At 41.3% G+C, this 17,625-nt stretch overlaps 1 protein-coding gene across 7 annotated transcripts in view; it reads left to right on the top strand.

Annotated features, from left to right (window-relative positions):
* BPHL (biphenyl hydrolase like) overlaps positions 1–16,412 on the top strand; it is a 69,342-nt gene extending 52,930 nt beyond the window's left edge. For 5 of the 7 annotated variants that reach the window (XM_033934838.1, XM_033934840.1, XM_033934839.1 and 2 more), the window contains 2 exons: positions 5,190–5,313; positions 15,918–16,412. In XM_033934838.1, coding sequence (XP_033790729.1) covers positions 5,190–5,313; positions 15,918–16,005 — 212 coding nt within the window. In that variant the 3' untranslated portion in view covers positions 16,006–16,412. Of the gene's footprint in view, positions 1–5,000; positions 5,150–5,189; positions 5,314–15,917 lie in introns of those variants that run through there. The other 2 variants (XR_004538447.1, XM_033934841.1) reach the window with 2 other exon arrangements.
* Positions 16,413–17,625: the final 1,213 nt, after the last annotated feature.

Genomic DNA, 17,625 nt, shown 5'->3' with positions numbered 1-17,625 from the left:
TAACTTTGTCAGGATTCTTAATCAAACAGTATAGTCTCAAAACCTTGAGTTTCAATCTCACCAACAGAAAGGCTTTAATCTCCAGTAGAAAAGGGCTCTGTATTTATCAGAGAGCCTCAGCTTGAAAGTTCTTTCATAAAAGAAAAGAAAACTAGCAAAAAGAAACAGTCTCTTCCTTTTGGTAGCCAAAACTTGGACTAATGCCAATGCAATGGCACTGGACTCCTTCAGCAATGGAAAGCGCTGACCAGGTGGTGTGCTCCACATGGTGATAATTGCCACCAAATAGGCCCACTATCCCACCTCAATAACATGGGGCAAAACCCCCACCACACTGGCAGGGTAAAGTCCAATTCCTCCAAAATGGAAAAGCAAACTAAACAATACAGCACAAGTTCTTTACTTCCTTGTACTTCCCTGCTTAAGACTCAACAAGGAGATTAAGGCACAGCTTCAAAAGGGAAAAACAGTCCAAACAAAACATAAGCTTTTATAATCCACTTAGGCAGTTTTTCTTATTCGCCTTGGAACAGCACACCTCCATGGGTTGGATTTCATTCTGGACCTCAGCACCCAGTTCCGGCTCTAACTCCATGGCTTGGAAGCCTTCACATGGATCAGGAGTTAACACAGCACCGGCTTCTGTAAACTCCATGCATTCAGGCGATTGGTGGCCCTGCAGAGCTCTCAGCCCTGAGCTTGGCTGCCAGTTCTTCAACTGCAGCTATTCCTCTGCTCTCAATCTTCCCCTCTCCTTCTTTAGCAGCTCAGACCTAAGGTTTAGGAACCTGCAGCCCCACCCCATACTCCCAGGTGCAGAGGATATCCGGTTACTAATCCTGGGATAGTGCGGGGGAAGGGAACACTGCAGCTCAGCCCCCGGGCTCCCTCTACTGGTCACAGCGGAACGTCAAGCAACTTGCCAGATCGAGGTTTAACCTGGTCAGACAGAAATGTCAGCTTTAGCAATAGGACTCATACTAGGACCAGACCTAGCAGGCACAACCTGCATATCACAAGATGGTCTGCGCATGCATCAGGATCACTACAGAGCGATCCAGGCGGTCAGTTGGGGGCATGATTCTGTAAATCAGTCCCCAGACACTGATCAGATCCGATCCATGCCCTTAGTGAATCTAGGCCTTTAATAATAATAATAATAATAATTTATTTTTATATACCACCTAACCAGCAGTTCAAAGCGGTTTTCACAATAGGTACTGAGCATACAATATAATAATAAAATCATACATAATAAAATTCTAAGGAACCTTAAACAAGCATTAAAACTAATGGAAAAAACCGCAATATAAACTAAAATAAGTATAGATTAAAAGTACATGATAATATGAAAATCAGTAATGTATATTATATTGTTTAAATAAGTGGGTTTTAAGATCTTTTCGAAACTGATAGTAAGTAAGAAATGGAGAAACAAGAAGATTCAAACATGAGTTCATTAATCCTGCTTAATCCCTGTTCTTCCACTCTTCCTTCTCTCTTCTATCGTATACTTTTTATTAAAATTATAAGCCGCTCAGACATGTTTTTGATGTGTGAGATAGCAAGTATTAAATAAACTTGGAAACTTGGTCTAGGCGATTTGCTACACTTCAGTTTGTTAAATTGTCTTATTATTTCTTCCAGGTTTACAGAGGTTTGTTTCAGTTTCTCTGACTCATCTACTGTGGCCTTTTCTTTCCTGTGTACCCCTTTTACCCCCCCCCCCCCCCCCCCAGTCATAGTGATCCAGCTGATTCTTTTACTTGCTTCTAATATACCTTAAAAAAAAAGGTTTATTATATGTTTTTATCTTCAATCTTCTTTTCAAAGTCTCTCTTTGCTTACATGAGTTGATAATTTTCTAAATAAAAAGGCTTTCAACTTTTTCTTAAACTTAAGGAGAGTGATTCATTAAGCAATGGTAAGGACTTAAGTTTGCATTATTTGGATTTTAATGTGACTTAAAAGACCCTAATGCTGCCTGACCTAACATACTGGTTAGGTAGTAATGACATGCAAAATGTGCAAGTGCATGTTTTATATATCATTACTATGCAAATACCCTAACGCGACTTGCGGATACTGTAAGTTGTGTTATGGCTCAGAAATAATAGTAAAATAATCCCAGCTATTTGCAGAAGCATCTGACAGCAAGAAGAGGGTCCCTCCAGTCCTTCCTGCAAACCCCTGACTATACCCCCCCTATAGAAGTCCTGTCCACCCCCCATGGACCAGGAAGTGACTTCAGAGGGAGAGCCGAGGCTGGCGCAAGCAGCAGGTTGGAACTGCTGCTCACGCCGGTGAAGAATTAGGAACACGGGTGAGAAGGCAAGGCACATGCATGACAGGAGAGCAGCAGGGAAGGACTGGGGGGTAGAGAGGAGAGGTGCCGGTATCCCCACTAAGACAGTGCTCGGGGCAATCTGCCTCCTCCCCCCAACCCCTTACCATTCCACTGGTCTCATGCGAGAACCGCTAGGATCCATGTTTCCGGCGGTAATGGCTCTATTTTCAGGAAGGGACCAGACTGAGGTGGAGCAACCGGATCTCACATCTGTCCAAAGACTCTCCCAGATCCACCCCTGCATCTTCCCCCTAGACCACCAATGCTCTTTAATAGACCTGTACAGGAGGGTGCAGGCAGCACTGGGAGAAAGGACCCTCTGTGTGGCCCAATAGTCCTGGGCTGCAGGAATAACACCCGTGAGGTGGCTCACCAGCAGCATTATTCTTGCAAGGCAGGGTTCAGCATCTGATGGTACCAGGATCTCGCAGGTTGCTGAATCCCATAGGACATTAAGGTGCAGTATAGAGTGATCTTTTACTGCACTTTATGAATTCCCTCTAAGTAACAGGTTTCTGATCATAAGGTAAAGCATTCTAACATTTTATAACCTGGTTTGAAAGCACTGAAAATTCTTTTGTATTTTATTCCTTTTTCTAATGGGAAATGTAGTAACAAATGAGTATATAACAGGGGTAGGGAACTCCGGTCCTCGAGAGCCGTATTCCAGTCGGGTTTTCATGATTTCCCCAATGAATATACATTGAAAGCAGTGCATGCAAAAAGATCTCATGCAGATTCATTGAGGAAATCCTGAAAACCCGACTGGAATACGGCTCTTGAGGACCGGAGTTCCCTACCCCTGGTATATAATATGTAAACCGCTTTGATTGTAACCACAGAGCGGTGGTGTATCAAATCGCATCCCTTTTCCCTCTCCCTTTCCATTTTAGTAATTCAAGTGGTCCTTTTCAAAGGAGGTGGTGTTATAAAGCGATTCAAATATCTAAGGACTAATCACAATGCCTTAGAGGCATATGAGCCCGAGTGAGCTATTTATAACTTGCCTACAACTAAGCGGCAGGCAATGTGTCTGCACAGTACGCATTGAAGTCTAGGGCTCCAAAATTGGCTTGTCCATTGCCTGCAACACAATGGGTGAGATAGGAGTTCTAGGGACGTGTCACAAAGGGGGCATTTCCAGCTTGGTCCAGTCCTGGCTAAGCTAGATGCAGTTCTAAATGTACACATTGTATATGGAGAGCCAGCACATTGCTAACAATAAAAGGGTGGTTCTGTTGAACTTTTGAGTATTGCACTGTAATGTTGTAGATAAATTTTTTGAAGTTCACTGTTACAAACAGGTATAAACAATAGGATGAAATGCCATAATTTAGCATCTGATTTATTTATTTTTTTTAAAAACCACCTTAGTGTAAACACCTCCAGCAGAAAAACACATGTATCTCAGTTCTCTCAAAAGGGGGAAAATTTTTACACCAAAAAGGAAGTTTTACATGTACAATGATTACATCATTTGCCTGAAACGGTAGAAAAAGAAAAAATCTTAATCTCTGTCTCTGGGTTTCTGAGCACGTATTACATCATTTTTTACAATGTGTAACTTTTTCTTTTTATTTCTTTACTGAAAATTTATCAAAACCAAACAAGCACAACTTGCACTGTAACACATTGTTGTAATATAAAACAAGGCAAACCTAATCAGCACTATATAATGCAATAATCCCCCCCCTATACGTTCCATGCAGGCCAACGATCACTAGTTAGAGTTTGTGTGTTGCCCTTAGAGTTTCGATGCTCTAAGGCTGTACTCCTCCTGCATACAGGATGCTGGCATCAGTTTACCCTCCACCAAAAATTGACCCAAGGAAACTAACCCTCCCGTGGCCCACGCCCGATATCTAGAATCAGTATACCCTGGAATAAAATCCTTTGCCACAACTACAATTGTTTGTCCAAAATATACCCTCCCATACCACAAGCGCAACGTCACTCCCAAAATGGGGTCAACATGAGATGCCATTGCTCAGATCTGACTCAAGGTAAGCCACAGAAGATGGTGTAAAGGAACATCCCCTAGAAACCATGCCTCCATTTGCACCCAAGTCTTCTGAACTTCCCGTCTGCCATGCTAGCACATAGCAAAGCTATGCAGCTAAATAATAATAATAATAAAATTGAGGAACCGCCATTCCCCACCCCACCATCCCTATCTCGCAACTGAAAAAAGCAATTCTCTCCAGACTCCTGAGGGCCTCCTCCTCCAAACAAAGGGGAAGGCTTTACGATTCAGGTCCGCAAAAAATGATTTAGGGAGAAGAATAGGCAGGACCGAAAATAGAGAAATTTTCGGAAAAAACCATCATCTTAAGAACATGCACCCTAACGAGCCAGGAAATGGGGATTCTCTCCCATCTATCAATGTGTAACTATTTTGAGAGAACTGAAATACAAGTGTTTTTCTTCTGGAGGTGTTTACATTGAGTTTTTTTGGGGAAAAATTTTATACTACCTCGGGCACAATATTAGTGATTTCTCCCCAATTTTTTTGCAAATTTAGCATCTGAACATTAGGCATATCCTTGGGCTTCGCATGCTGATGCACAGATGTCCTCTAGAGAGACAGCTAATAAGGAGCCTTCAGTTCAGGCCTTTATAATTGCTGTGTTTTCTTCCATGTTGTCTTTACTAGTTGCTGGCAAGTCTTGAAGGTTATTTCTACTTTGAGGTCATGGCAGGTCTTCTGTGACTTTCACATAGGTGATTTAGTTACCTCTGCATCTTGTCCCCATCTCTTCGTATGTGTCTATATTTTGAAATGCATCCCTTGATCGACTGAATCTCCAAAAGAGGTGTAACCTTTTATGCTGGTTCGCTACAGGTAACATTTGTCGGCATTGGCTGCCTGCTATCGTGTGTCCAACACTCATAATACATGGACAGAAAGATGCTCTGATCCCATCCTTTCACCCAGAATTCTTGCACAGGCACATTAAGGATTCACGGTAAGGTCCTCAAACCATGCTAAGCTGTATTAGTACCAGTGATCTTAGGTTGAAAAATTCTATTCCTTCTAACTAACCAATTTTAGACTTTTTTTTCTGCTGAGTAAAAGGAAAACAGCAACCATCTTTCACCTTCTCTATGTAATTTTTTTCTAATTTGTATCACTTATAGGTATCAAGAGTTGAGGGTTCCAAATTCAGTACCATTGACTGTGTAGTTTGGAAAGAAAGCCAGGTCATTTGGGGGTCTCTGGGGTCAAAGTTCAACATACTGACAAACACTAAGGCTCAGATTCACTAACCTGCCTGATTGGGCCCAATCTGGGCAGGTCCGTTGAATTCAGGAAAGAAAAATATGCAGATGGGGGCGATCGGAGGAATGCTCCCATCTGCCTGCACAGATCGCTGTTGTGCGATCCGCGCACCTGAGCAGAAACGCAACTTTTTTTTTTTTTTACTTTTTCCTTCGCATGGGTGGCTCTCCTGCTCCCCTCTTCCAGACAATCTTGCCGCCCAGACTCTCCTGCTCTCTGCCGTCTTCCATGCAGTGCAAGCCCATGGGTTTAAAGCGGGGCTGCAGCCCCACTTTAAACCCGTGGGCTCGCACTGCAAGGAAGGCAGCACGAGATCACTATAGTATGGAAATCATGCAGGGTAGAAGACAGAATCTGTGAATGTAAAATAGAAGAAAATAAGATATTGGAGTGTCTTGCAGGCAAAGAAGCAAGTTCCTGACGTTGGAACTGGAGTAAAGAAGAAGGCAGCTGAAGCAGGGAAAGCCTTGGACTGTAGGCTAAAAGATGGAGTTCCCTTTTCTGGGCTTAGGAGTTTCTTTTTGGACTTCGGCTTCTACAGCCCCTGACACAGTGAGATCGGGGCAGCAGAGAGCAGGGCAGCGCTGGAGAGTGGGAAAAGAAGGTCTGCTACTGGTCCCCAGCAGTCGCTTCTGGAGTTGATCGGCCAGCCCAGTCGGATCGTGAAATGTGTGTTGTGAATCGCATCCCTGCCTACTTTGCATGTGTTTCTCCTACTTTGCATGCACGGATTCGAAGCGGATCGCTGGAGAGTTTAGTGAATGGGGCCGGAGGGAAAATTGATAGTAAAGGAGTCACAAACCGATCGGTACACGATCGGTTTGCTTTGTGAATCGAGCCATAAGTGCTATTGATAGTTTATAGGTAGACTACATCAGGCTGTAGTGGTGGGGGGGGGAGGGGACAGAATTAATTTCAACATCGTTGACCTTCCTGCCCCGAATACCCTTTTAACTTCCTTTCTGTTGGATTCAGTTCGGCATATTGCTTAGAAAATGTAAAAATATGTCTAACAATTAGTAACAGAAATTTGTGTAATAACGAAAAGTTATCAGCTATTTAAAAGGTTTGTCTGGTTAACCAGAGTTAACAAAAGAAATCTCCACTTTCAAATTCTTGCTCTAACCATCGGTTGGTTATCTTTTATCTAGATCAGTTTCTCAACCCTCTCCTGGCCACTCAGGTTTTGAGGATTGCCAGTCAGTATGCACAAAATAGATTTTGATATGCTGGGTCTCCTATAGATGCAAATCTGGCTCATGCATATTTATTAAGGCAGTCCCAAAAACTCCACTGATTAGAAGTGCCTCCAGGAGAGGACTGGGAGATACTAGTCTGGAGAACTCGATATCCAGCCAACAGGTAACCATTTTAAACAAGAAAGAATGGAAGACGTGCCAAGGGTGCAGCTGTCTTTTAACCAGATAGCATTGAATATTCATCTGGTGGTTAAATCTGGTCAGAAAACCACTTCCAAAACGCCAGATGTTAGATAGCAAAGCAATAGGAGGAAATAAATAATATATTTAGACTTTCAGTAGAATAAACACACTAAAGCCATGTTTTTCAGCTTGTGCCTACCTCAAGGGTAAAATATGAGAGGCTAAAATATTTCTATAAAATTGAAAGTAAAAAGCAAAGGCTAATTAATCTAAAGCTTAAACTCTCAACTGATAAATCCATCTATGAAACTAAAGAGAAATTTTTGCCTTAACATCTGTCAGAGAAGCTTTCACTGCTGCCGTGTTCTCATCTCTCTCTGAAAGAAAAATGAATAAATATACACTTGTCAGCATAAGACAACTGAGCTGATAATCATTAATAAGTAATTGTGGGCTCCTTTTACTAAGGTGAACTAATGGATTTAGCGCACGCCAAATGCTAAGATGCACATGGGAATAAAATGGGCTATCTAACAACGCACATTAAATCTAAATAGCTTACCTTAGTAAAAGCAGCCCTTAAAAAAAAATACATCATAACCAAGTTTATTGAATAAACACACACAAAAACATACAAAAAGAACTGTGATCATCACACTCGCAAAACAACAAAATGAAAGCAGCAAATTACTCCAAGAATTAATATAACATAATATTTTAGGATAACTAGATAACTTTCTGGTTAGTTAAAATTAATATTACAATTGATGCAGCTATCACAAAGGTAAATTTGAAAATCTGTCTTGCTGTTCTGAATCAATAAAAACATGAGGATTTATTTATTTATTTAAAAAAATGACTATCCTGTTTATATACTAAGCGGGTTACAGTTGTCACATACATAGAAATAATAACAAACTCAAGTTCATCCATAAAAGTTAAAAAACAAATTAAATCAGATTACCATCATCTCATATTTAGCATCATAATTATAAAGACCCTCAAACATTACTTGAAACAGCTTCCTAAATTTTTATAAAACTACTGCATAAGAGCTTTATGATTACAGCAACGTACTACAGGTGTTGGCACCAGCTGTGCCAGTCAAACCTCGTAGTTCTTTAGCCTTCTGTTTTTTAAAAACAAAAAAACACAGAGAAGCTGAAATATCCAAACATCTACTTCCAGTCGAAACGGCTGTGTCCTCAGAAGGAAACTGTTATCAACATCAAGAAACATGTTGAGACACCGCAGCCATCTTGAAAGGGCAACTTCCTGTGGCGTTGCTCCTAGCAACCTGAGGCTGCCATAACAAGCTTTTCTCCAAAAACAAGATCAACTCGCTGTACAGCCAAAATGAGCTTAACAGCCCCATTTTGAATTAGCTAAAGCCATTTAAGGTATGAAAATACTTACCGCAAAGCGTGTTAAAGCATTTCATGATAACTTGTTTGCATACAATAAGGTCCCAATTCTATAAACGGCACCTGAAAATTAGGCACCGAAGAACACGGCACATAGCTGCTGTCAATCTCATCAGTTAGGCACCGTTTATAGAAAGGCGCCTAGCAGCAGCTAAAATAGACTTAGGCACCCCCTATTTATGCCAGGGTTTTCTTGGCCTAAATACTGGTACCTAAGTCCATATTAGGTGCTTACATGGAAAACATTCCCAAGATACGCTCACATCCACCCTTAGCCATACCAACTTTCTAATAGATGCCCCGGATTAGGCACCTATCTGAAACCAGTAGGTGCCTAATTAACAATTAATTTTAATTTAAGCCAATTAAGCTTGCTGTCTGTGCCAATTAAACTAATTACAAAATTAAGTTAGATGCTAAATCAATTAGCTGCGCCATTTTAGGTGCCTAACTTTAGGCATCTTTTATAGGATCTGGGCCTAAGAGTGTGGGTTTGTTTTGTATTTCTTTTCTGAAGTTGCATCCAGGAGAAGAGAATGGGCATGGGTGCACTATCTAGCTAGCGTTTTCTGATTACAGCACACTAACTGGGTAGCGCATCCATAGCACAGGAGCTCTTAGCACCTCCTTAATAGGACGTAGTAAGTGCTTCCCCATCAATGTTTTTCAGGCTACATGTGCTAATGTGAACATTAGCACGCAACCTGGAAGAGAAGTCCTGGAAATTGTCCTATTTCCTGGGTGCGCTTTAAGTGGACTTAACGTGCTGGAAAGTCTCATGTTAGCCTGTTTACTAGCACAAGCCTCGAACACTTATGATTGTAAAGTGTTGAGACTTGTGCAGATGAGGACAGAGCTCGCAGGAATAGTGCAGGGTCAGGGACAGAGCTCGCAGGGATGGCAAATTTGTCCCCGTGTCATTTTCTGTGCCTCAGTCAGACTGTCCCTCCCTAGTCAATAGCTGTGGGTTAAGAACACTGCTGAGGAAGGCCACTGTGAGGAATAAGAGTAGTTCTTGAAAGGATTAGAGGTTCCTGGCTGAGATGGGAGAAAATGCCGACTGATAGCAATTTTATGATTACAGTATATATCAGTGGTCTTAAACTCAAACCCTTTGCAGGGCCACATTTTGGATTTGTAGGTACTTGGAGGGCCGCAGAAAAAAATAGTTAATGTCTTATGAAAGAAATGACAATTTTGCATGAGGTAAATCTCTTTATAGTTTATAAATCTTTCCTTTTACCTAAGTCTTAATAATAATATTGTCATTTATAGCTAAAGAGACATATGATCAAGAAACTTTTATTTTACTTTTGTGATTATGATAAACATACCGAGGGCCTCAAAATAGTACCCGACGGGGCCACATGTAGCCCCCGGGCCGCGAGTTTGAGACCACTGGTATATATATTCCTATATTTATTTATTCAATTTTCTATACCGTTCTCCCGGGGGAGCTCAGAATGGTTTACATGCATTTATTCAGGTACTCAAGCAGTTTTCCCTCTCTGTCCCGGCAGACTCACTATCTATCTAACGTAGTTTATATTGGAAGGTGGCAAGAAAGAAGCCACTGCTGAAGAAAAGCCATATGATGTGACACCTAGGGGTATGTTTATTAAAGTGTGCTAGTAAAAGGACTTAGCACATGCTAATGTGGGACTTTCCAGCACATTCCACTCCACAAGAAAGGCTCCAAGATGGAGACAGCAAACTACAGACCGGTGAGTCTAACATCGATAGTGAGCAAACTAATGGAAACTCTAATAAAACACTAATTGGATAAGATCCTGGATGAGGAGAATCTACGGGATCCCCGTCAACATGGATTTACAAAAGGGAGATCGTGCCAATCCAACCTGATCAGCTTCTTTGACTGGGTGACGGGGAAGCTAGATATTGGGGAGTCCCTGGACATCGTGTACCTGGACTTTAGCAAAGCATTCGATAGCGTACCACACCGCAGGTTGCTGAGCAAGATGAGTTCTATAGGATTAGGTGACACATTGACGAAATGGGTTGGGAACTGGCTTGGAGGTAGGCTTCAAAGGGTGGTGGTGAATGGCACACCCTCTGAAATGACGGAGGTGATCAGTGGAGTGCCGCAGGGCTCGGTCTTGGGCCCAATCCTATTCAACATCTTTATAAGGGACTTGGCAGAAGGGCTTCGGGGTAAAATAACATTATTCGCCGATGACGCCAAACTAAGTAATGTAGTGGGCAAATGCACAATAGATGATGTTTCAATGCCCGACAACATGATGCACGACCTACTCCTACTGGAGCGCTGGTCTAGGTCCTGACAACTCAACTTCAATGCCAAAAAATGCAAAGTTATGCACCTGGGCAACCAAAATCCATGCAAGATTTACACCCTAAATGGAGAGATCCTAACAAGAACTGAAGCAGAACGTGACCTAGGGGTGATCGTCAGTGAGGACATGAAGGCTGCCAATCAAGTGGAGCAAGCTTCATCCAAAGCAAGACAAGTCATAGGTTGCATACGCAGGGGTTTCGTCAGCCGAAAGTCGGAAGTCATTATGTAATGTAATGTAATGTAATTTATTTCTTATATACCGCTACATCCGTTAGGTTCTAAGCGGTTTACAGAAAATATACATTAAGATTAGAAATAAGAAAGGTACTTGAAAAATTCCCTTACTGTCCCGAAGGCTCACAATCTAACTAAAGTACCTGGAGGGTAATAGAGAAGTGAAAAGTAGAGTTAGAGGAAAAATAAAAATAAAATAAACATTTTAACAAGACAGCATTGATCTAAATATTTTGGAAGGTAGAAGAGAGGAGAGAAAGGAATAGAAGCATGATGAAGTGATGAAGTGGAGCAAGTAAGTGTAGGAGGAGCGATTGATGTTTCCAGAAAGGGCTTCTTCAGGGAAGTGACTTGGCCGACAGTCCCAGGATGCCTATGTCTCCTCCCCTGAGATGTTCTCCCATCCATGCATTCCCTCCCAGACACACTGCCCGTGCCCCAGCCGCTCCAAGGAGGCTGCCCCAGATGAGGCCCACGGTGAATGCAGGATTCTCTCCTCTGCGGGAAAGCCGCCCGGAGCCGACAGTCGATCTTCTTAGCGGATTGCAGGGGGGGAAGAGTTCACACTCTTGGTAGTATCGGGTCTGTGTGCTCTCGGTGGTTGTGGTTGGTCTCGTTGCTGCTTAGGTGTAAAAGCAGTTGATCTCCACTGCTGCTGATATTTAAAAGCAGGCAGATTGATCTCTCCAATGGACTGCAGGGGGAGGAGTTAATACTCCTGGCAGGATCGGGTCTGTGGGCTCTTGGTGGTTGCGGTAGGTTTCGCTGTTGCTTGTATGTAAAAGCAGATTGATCTATCCAATGGAATGCTGGGGGAAGATCTTATATGTCTGGCTGGATCATGGCAAAGGGTTCCCGGTAGTGGCGGCTGGTCCTATTGCTGCTTAGGTGTAAAAAAGTTGATCTTCTTATCGGATTGTAGGGGGGGCGGATCTCACATTCCTGGCAGGTTCGGGTCTGTGGGTTCTTGGTGGTTGCGGATGGACTCGCTGCTGCTTAGGTGTAAAAGCAGTTGTTTTCCCAATGCTGCTGATATTTAAAAGCAGGCAGATTGATCTCTCCAACAAATTGTATGGTGAAGAGCATACACGTCTGGCTGGATTGGGACAAAAGCTCTCGATAGTGGCGGCTGGTCTTGGTGCTGCTTAGGTGTAAAAGCAGTTGATCTCCTACTTCTGATGATATTTAAAAGCAAGTATATTGATTTTTCCAACGGAATGCTGGGGGAAGAGCTTACTTGTCTGGCTGGATTAGGGCAAAGGGCTCTCGGTAGTGGTGGCTGGTCCTGTTGCTGCTTAGGTGTAAAAAACAGTTGATCTTCCTAGTGGACTGCAGGAGGAGGTGGAGCTCACACTTTTGGCTGGATCGGGTCTGTGGGCTCTTGGTAGTTGCGGATAGTTCCGCTGCTGCTGAGGTGTAAAAGCAGTTGATTTCCCACTGTTGCTGATATTTAAAAGCAGGTAGATTGATCTCTCCAATGGACTGCAGAGGGAGGAGCTCACATGCCTGGCTGGATTGGGGCAAAGGGCTCTTGGTAGTGGTGGCTGGTCCTGCTGCTGCTTAGGTGTAAAAGCAGTTGATTTTCCTAGCGGACTGCAGGGAGGGTGGAGATCACATTTTTGCAGGATCGGGACTGTGGGTTTTTGGTGGGTTGGTCCCGTTGCTGCTTAGGTGTAAAAGCAATTGATCTCCCACTGCTGCTGATATTTAAAAGCAGGCATATTGTCCAGGGAGAGGAGCTCTGCACTCTATGCTGCTGTATAGATCCATGGTGAGGCCCCATCTGGAATACTGTGTGCAATTCTGGAGGCCGCATTATCGCAAGGATGTGCTGAGACTGGAGTCGGTTCAGAGAATGGCCACCTGGATGGTCTTGGGACTCAAGGATCTCCCATACGAGGAATGGCTAAACAAATTGCAGCTATACTCACTCGAGGAGCGCAGAGAGAGGGGTGACATGATCGAGATGTTCAAGTATCTCTCGGGTCGCATAGAGACGGAGGAAGATATCTTCCTTTTCAAGGGTCCCACGACAACAAGAGGGCATCCGTGGAAAATTAGGGGAGGGAAACTACGAGCTGACACCAGGAAATTCTTTTTCACAGAAAGGGTGGTTGATCGCTGGAATAGTCTTCCAATGCATGTGATCGAGGCCAGCAGCATGCCTGATTTTAAGGCCAAATGGGATCGTCACATGGGATCTATTCACAGGGCGAAGGTAGGGGAGGGATCTATTCATAGGGCGAAGGTAGGGGAGAGACATTAAAGTGGGCAGACTAGATGGGCCTTGGCCCTTATCTGCCGTCTATTTCTATGTTTCTATATACTAAGTCCATTTAAAGCCAGGAAATAGGACAATTTGTCCCCATGTCATTCTCTGTGAGGCAGCTTTATTCTATAGTTGCTTGAGAAACATCATTTTCAGCATGTTTAGACCTTTGCTTCAAATTCATACAACAGTTTGATTTTGATCCTTTATCTATGAATATTGTGACTGGACGTAGGTGGACTCTATTTAGCCAATCGTAGGCCTTATTAAAGAAACCTTTGGAATCAGAACTAAATTAGGTTTACCATAGCAAAGGTTATGAAGTCTAATGCAGTCAAGAATTTTTGATTTCTTATGCTTATTGTTTTGAACTGTATTTGACAGTAGAATGTTAAATATGTACAAAGGTGTGAAAACTTTTACAAAGTGCTGTAACTTATCAAGAGCTTATACTTAGGTTTTTAACAATCTTTAATAAATTCTAGTTTTGAAACATCTGAAGGTGAAATATCCCTCTAAGTGCAGATAGTAATCCTTTGTATCTCGGCATTAACTATACACCTTGCTAAAGTCCACTGGGCTTGATTTATAGATGGTTCTCCCCAGTGACTTCATAACAAACCAAACAAGATGTGGAAACCTTCTTTGTTGTAGTGATATTATGTTCTGCTGCTAAGCAAATACATACAGGATTTCAGATCAGTATGTGTCTGTTATACTGAGCACTAAAGAGAGAAGGGGGTAATATCAGAAATCAAATATAATCTATCTAAAAATATATATACTGTATATGTATTTATCTCAAAACAATATATGTTTTTGTTAGTTTTTATAACTTCACAAGAGGAGGTGTATAGACCGAGGAAAGGAAAGGCAGGGCATCATAGAACAAATGGATCAGATCATAGGATCTCTTATAACCCACAGTTATTCCAGATCCACATCCTGGAGTTAAAACTCTCATTTGTCCAACCCGCCATCCTCAACAACTTGCAGTCAAAAGCACCATTGATAACACTAAAGTCTATGAATGTAGGTCAAATCACCCAGAAATGGCAACACTTATCATAAATGTCCCAGCTGGACTCCAGTGCTGGCTTGGCTTTATGTACTCCTGACGCTCATAAATCTATCCAAAAAAGAGTGTTTCGATCCCTCATATCTTCTTCGGGGGAGCCGTCACCAACATAAAAACTTATAAAAACATATATTGTTTTGAGATAAATACATATATATATTTTTTATTACATATATATATAATATATAATATATATATATATATATATTTGAAGTCAGTCAATTTGTACCTTTGCTTAATCTTTTGTAAACCGCATAGAACTTCATGGTATTGCGGTATATAAGCTGTTATTATTATTATATTCATTTTGTGATAGTACCCCCTTCTCTCTTTAGAACAGTGTGGGTAATATTCATGTTATGACCTTTTTTTTCTTTTGTTATACTGAGCACAGCTTAATCGTGGACAGAGCAGGGTTGTTGTTTTTTTAAGGATGTTCTGCTGAATCAGGTCAAATAATGTTACTATGGCAACTAAGAGACAACATTCACCATCCATTCTGGAGCAAAAAAGAGGTGCATATTATTTTCTCTGTAGCAGCTCCATTGGCTCCCCATTTTTTGGGTGGTGTTTTACTTTTTAGTTTTGACATTTAATTTGAAATTTAAATATGTGTCCTTGACATGGCACCCAAAATATTTAAAATAAAAGATGAAATGCTATCAACCATCTTGAAATATGAAATTGATAGAATTCTAAAGATACTGTTAGTACAAGGCCTAATCTTTTAGTAACTTTTATGCATGAGAGGGATAGCAATTTGATTAAGAAATTATATATATATATATATAATTTTTTTAAAAGGATAGTTTGATGTTGCAAAAGCTGCTTAGTTCTGTAAGTTGGTGTTTATAGCTTTAAAAGTTTTTTTTTATCTTGAGAGCAGCATTTTAAAAAAGTTTCCATGCAAATGTGTATAGACCTTTTCTAGGGAAAAGTTGTTTTCACTAATCCTGCACAATTAGATTTTTCTGGGTGAAAAAAATTAGTTCATTTATTTTTTTTGGGGGGGGAGGGGGAGACTATAGAGTAATATGGTAGGTCTATATGTGAGCGAGTTATTCCACATTTTTGTTTTCCCTTTTAATTCAAGGTATATATTCTTCAGTCTCTCCTAGATGTGGGCTGGTTGATATGTCAATATTTCCTTATTTTGTATTTCAAATGTATTATTTTCACTAACCTAATTAAAAAAAAAGAAAAATTGAGATTGATTTAGGAGCTAACACTGATGACCCTTTTAATGGTTGAAATATAACATGAGAGTGCCCTAAGGGGTGGCGGCACAGCTGTGGAACGTCCTCCCAACAGAGTTACATTCATAGCATGATGTGCTGGGTCTTAGGAGGGGTTTAAATAATTATTTTTAGAGTATTTGAAGAGGTTGAGATAGTTATAGATTTATATGTTTAAGAATATAAGATATTGCACTTGAGTGATTTTAAATGTTGCCTATCACCTCAAGTAGCTTGCTACAAGGTGTTTAAATAAAGAAAACATTGATTTGTTTTCTTTTAAATACTGTACATTGTATTTTATATTGTTTTTTCCAATTTGACTCTGACTAGGTTTCTCTTGGTTTTCAGGTTGCATCTGATACCTGAAGGCAAACATAACCTACATTTGCGATTCTCAGAGGAATTTAACAAATTAGTAGAAGATTTTTTGCTGTGAGCTCAAATGCTTTGGTAAAGGCCCACATCTGGATTTTAGCAAATATGGCAATCTTACAAAATATGGCTAAAGATGATGCACCAGACAGTATCAGTAAGGGAGCTAAGATTAGATAATGGAATAGAAAGCACAAGAGAATCGGAAAAACAGTAACACAAAAACCAGAAATGGCACTTCTCCATGTGATTGAAGTCTGATCTGGTGACCTGAAGTGTTGTTGTTTGGGACCATCTAATGATTTCTATTGCAATAACAGGCCTGATTTCTGAACTACTTTGCAGTTTGCCTGTTTTAAAAGAGAATTCTTACTTTTCTACTAGATTTAAAATCAAGCATGTGAAATAGGCTCCTTCTATTACCCTATTAACTTTTGCGCAATAAAAAAAAAGTGTACTTATTTTGGCCAAATGTGATATGTCTCTGACTGTAATTTTGTGCCATTGAATCAAGAAAAAGTTTGTTTGTCGGAATCCATGGAAAGTCTGCTTGTGAAAAGCACAAGTGTGGAGCTATATAGGCTGCTTTTATAATGGAATAGCTCTACCCTGAAGGTGGTTGCCTCTGAATATGAGGGTCACAGGTTTGAAACTGGTTTTGTGCACCAATGAGAGAATTGCACTGTAGAGAATTGTACCTCTGCAAAAGATAGGTGCCAGAAATCTAGGCCAGGGTTTTCCAGGCCTATATTTCCAGCGCCTATCTTTATCATGAATCGCACCTAAGCAGGTGCTGTAGGTCACCTAACACCACTTCCAGCATTAGCCACGCCAATAGTGACGTTCAGCAGCCTAAAGCGCCTATGTGGGCGTGATTCCGGCATGTATAATTTAGGCACCAGTAGGTGCTTTAACGGTGCTATTTATTTATTTTTTTTTGCCATTTTAAATGGCATGCATTAATTAATTTAGGCACCGTTTCTAGAATTTTCCCCCTTGGTATTTAAGCTTTGGAATTCATAATAATAGCCATTCTGGGTCAGACCAATGGTCCGTCTAGCCCAGTTTCCTCTTTCCAACAGTGGCCAATCCAGGTCAGAGTACCAGAGGATGTAGTAACAGCACTTATCGTACCTGAGTTTAAAAAAAAAAAAAAAGCTTTGAGCAAGTTCCTGGAGGAAAAGTCCATAGTTTGCTATTGGAATAGCCATGCATATTTATTGCAGAAACCTAAAAACCTGACTGGATTGCAGCACTGGAGGACCGATGTTAGACAACCCTGTTTTCTTTTCTCAGGTCTCCCTCTCCTTCCATCCAGTATTGAGTTTATTTTTCCCTGTCTTCTTGCCATCCACGGTCTCTTTTTTGCTATCCTAGCCTTTCTCTCTTTCTCTCAGCCCAATCCTCTTTCCATCAGGTGTCATTTTTTTCCTCCATCATCACCCTTACTATATCTATGGTGCTCTCTCCCATTAATGCTATACCTAGACTCGAGGGCCTCAGGCAAACCAGTGGGATCCTACGATTGGCTTTTCTCAAATCTTCTCCCTCATCCATTCCTAAATCATCATTTGGTCCTTTTCTAGGTCCCTTCCCCTCCCATGTTGCCTTCTCATATTTGCTTCCCTGCTTTCATTTCTAGTTTTCTGTCTCTATGCGTCTTGGACCTTCTCTCACTTTTCTT

This window comes from Geotrypetes seraphini, chromosome 2 (assembly GCF_902459505.1).
Source record: "Geotrypetes seraphini chromosome 2, aGeoSer1.1, whole genome shotgun sequence".
Lineage (NCBI taxonomy): Eukaryota > Metazoa > Chordata > Amphibia > Gymnophiona > Dermophiidae > Geotrypetes > Geotrypetes seraphini.
Note: the sequence above shows the minus strand (reverse complement) of the source record. Positions and strands in the feature narration are given on the sequence as shown.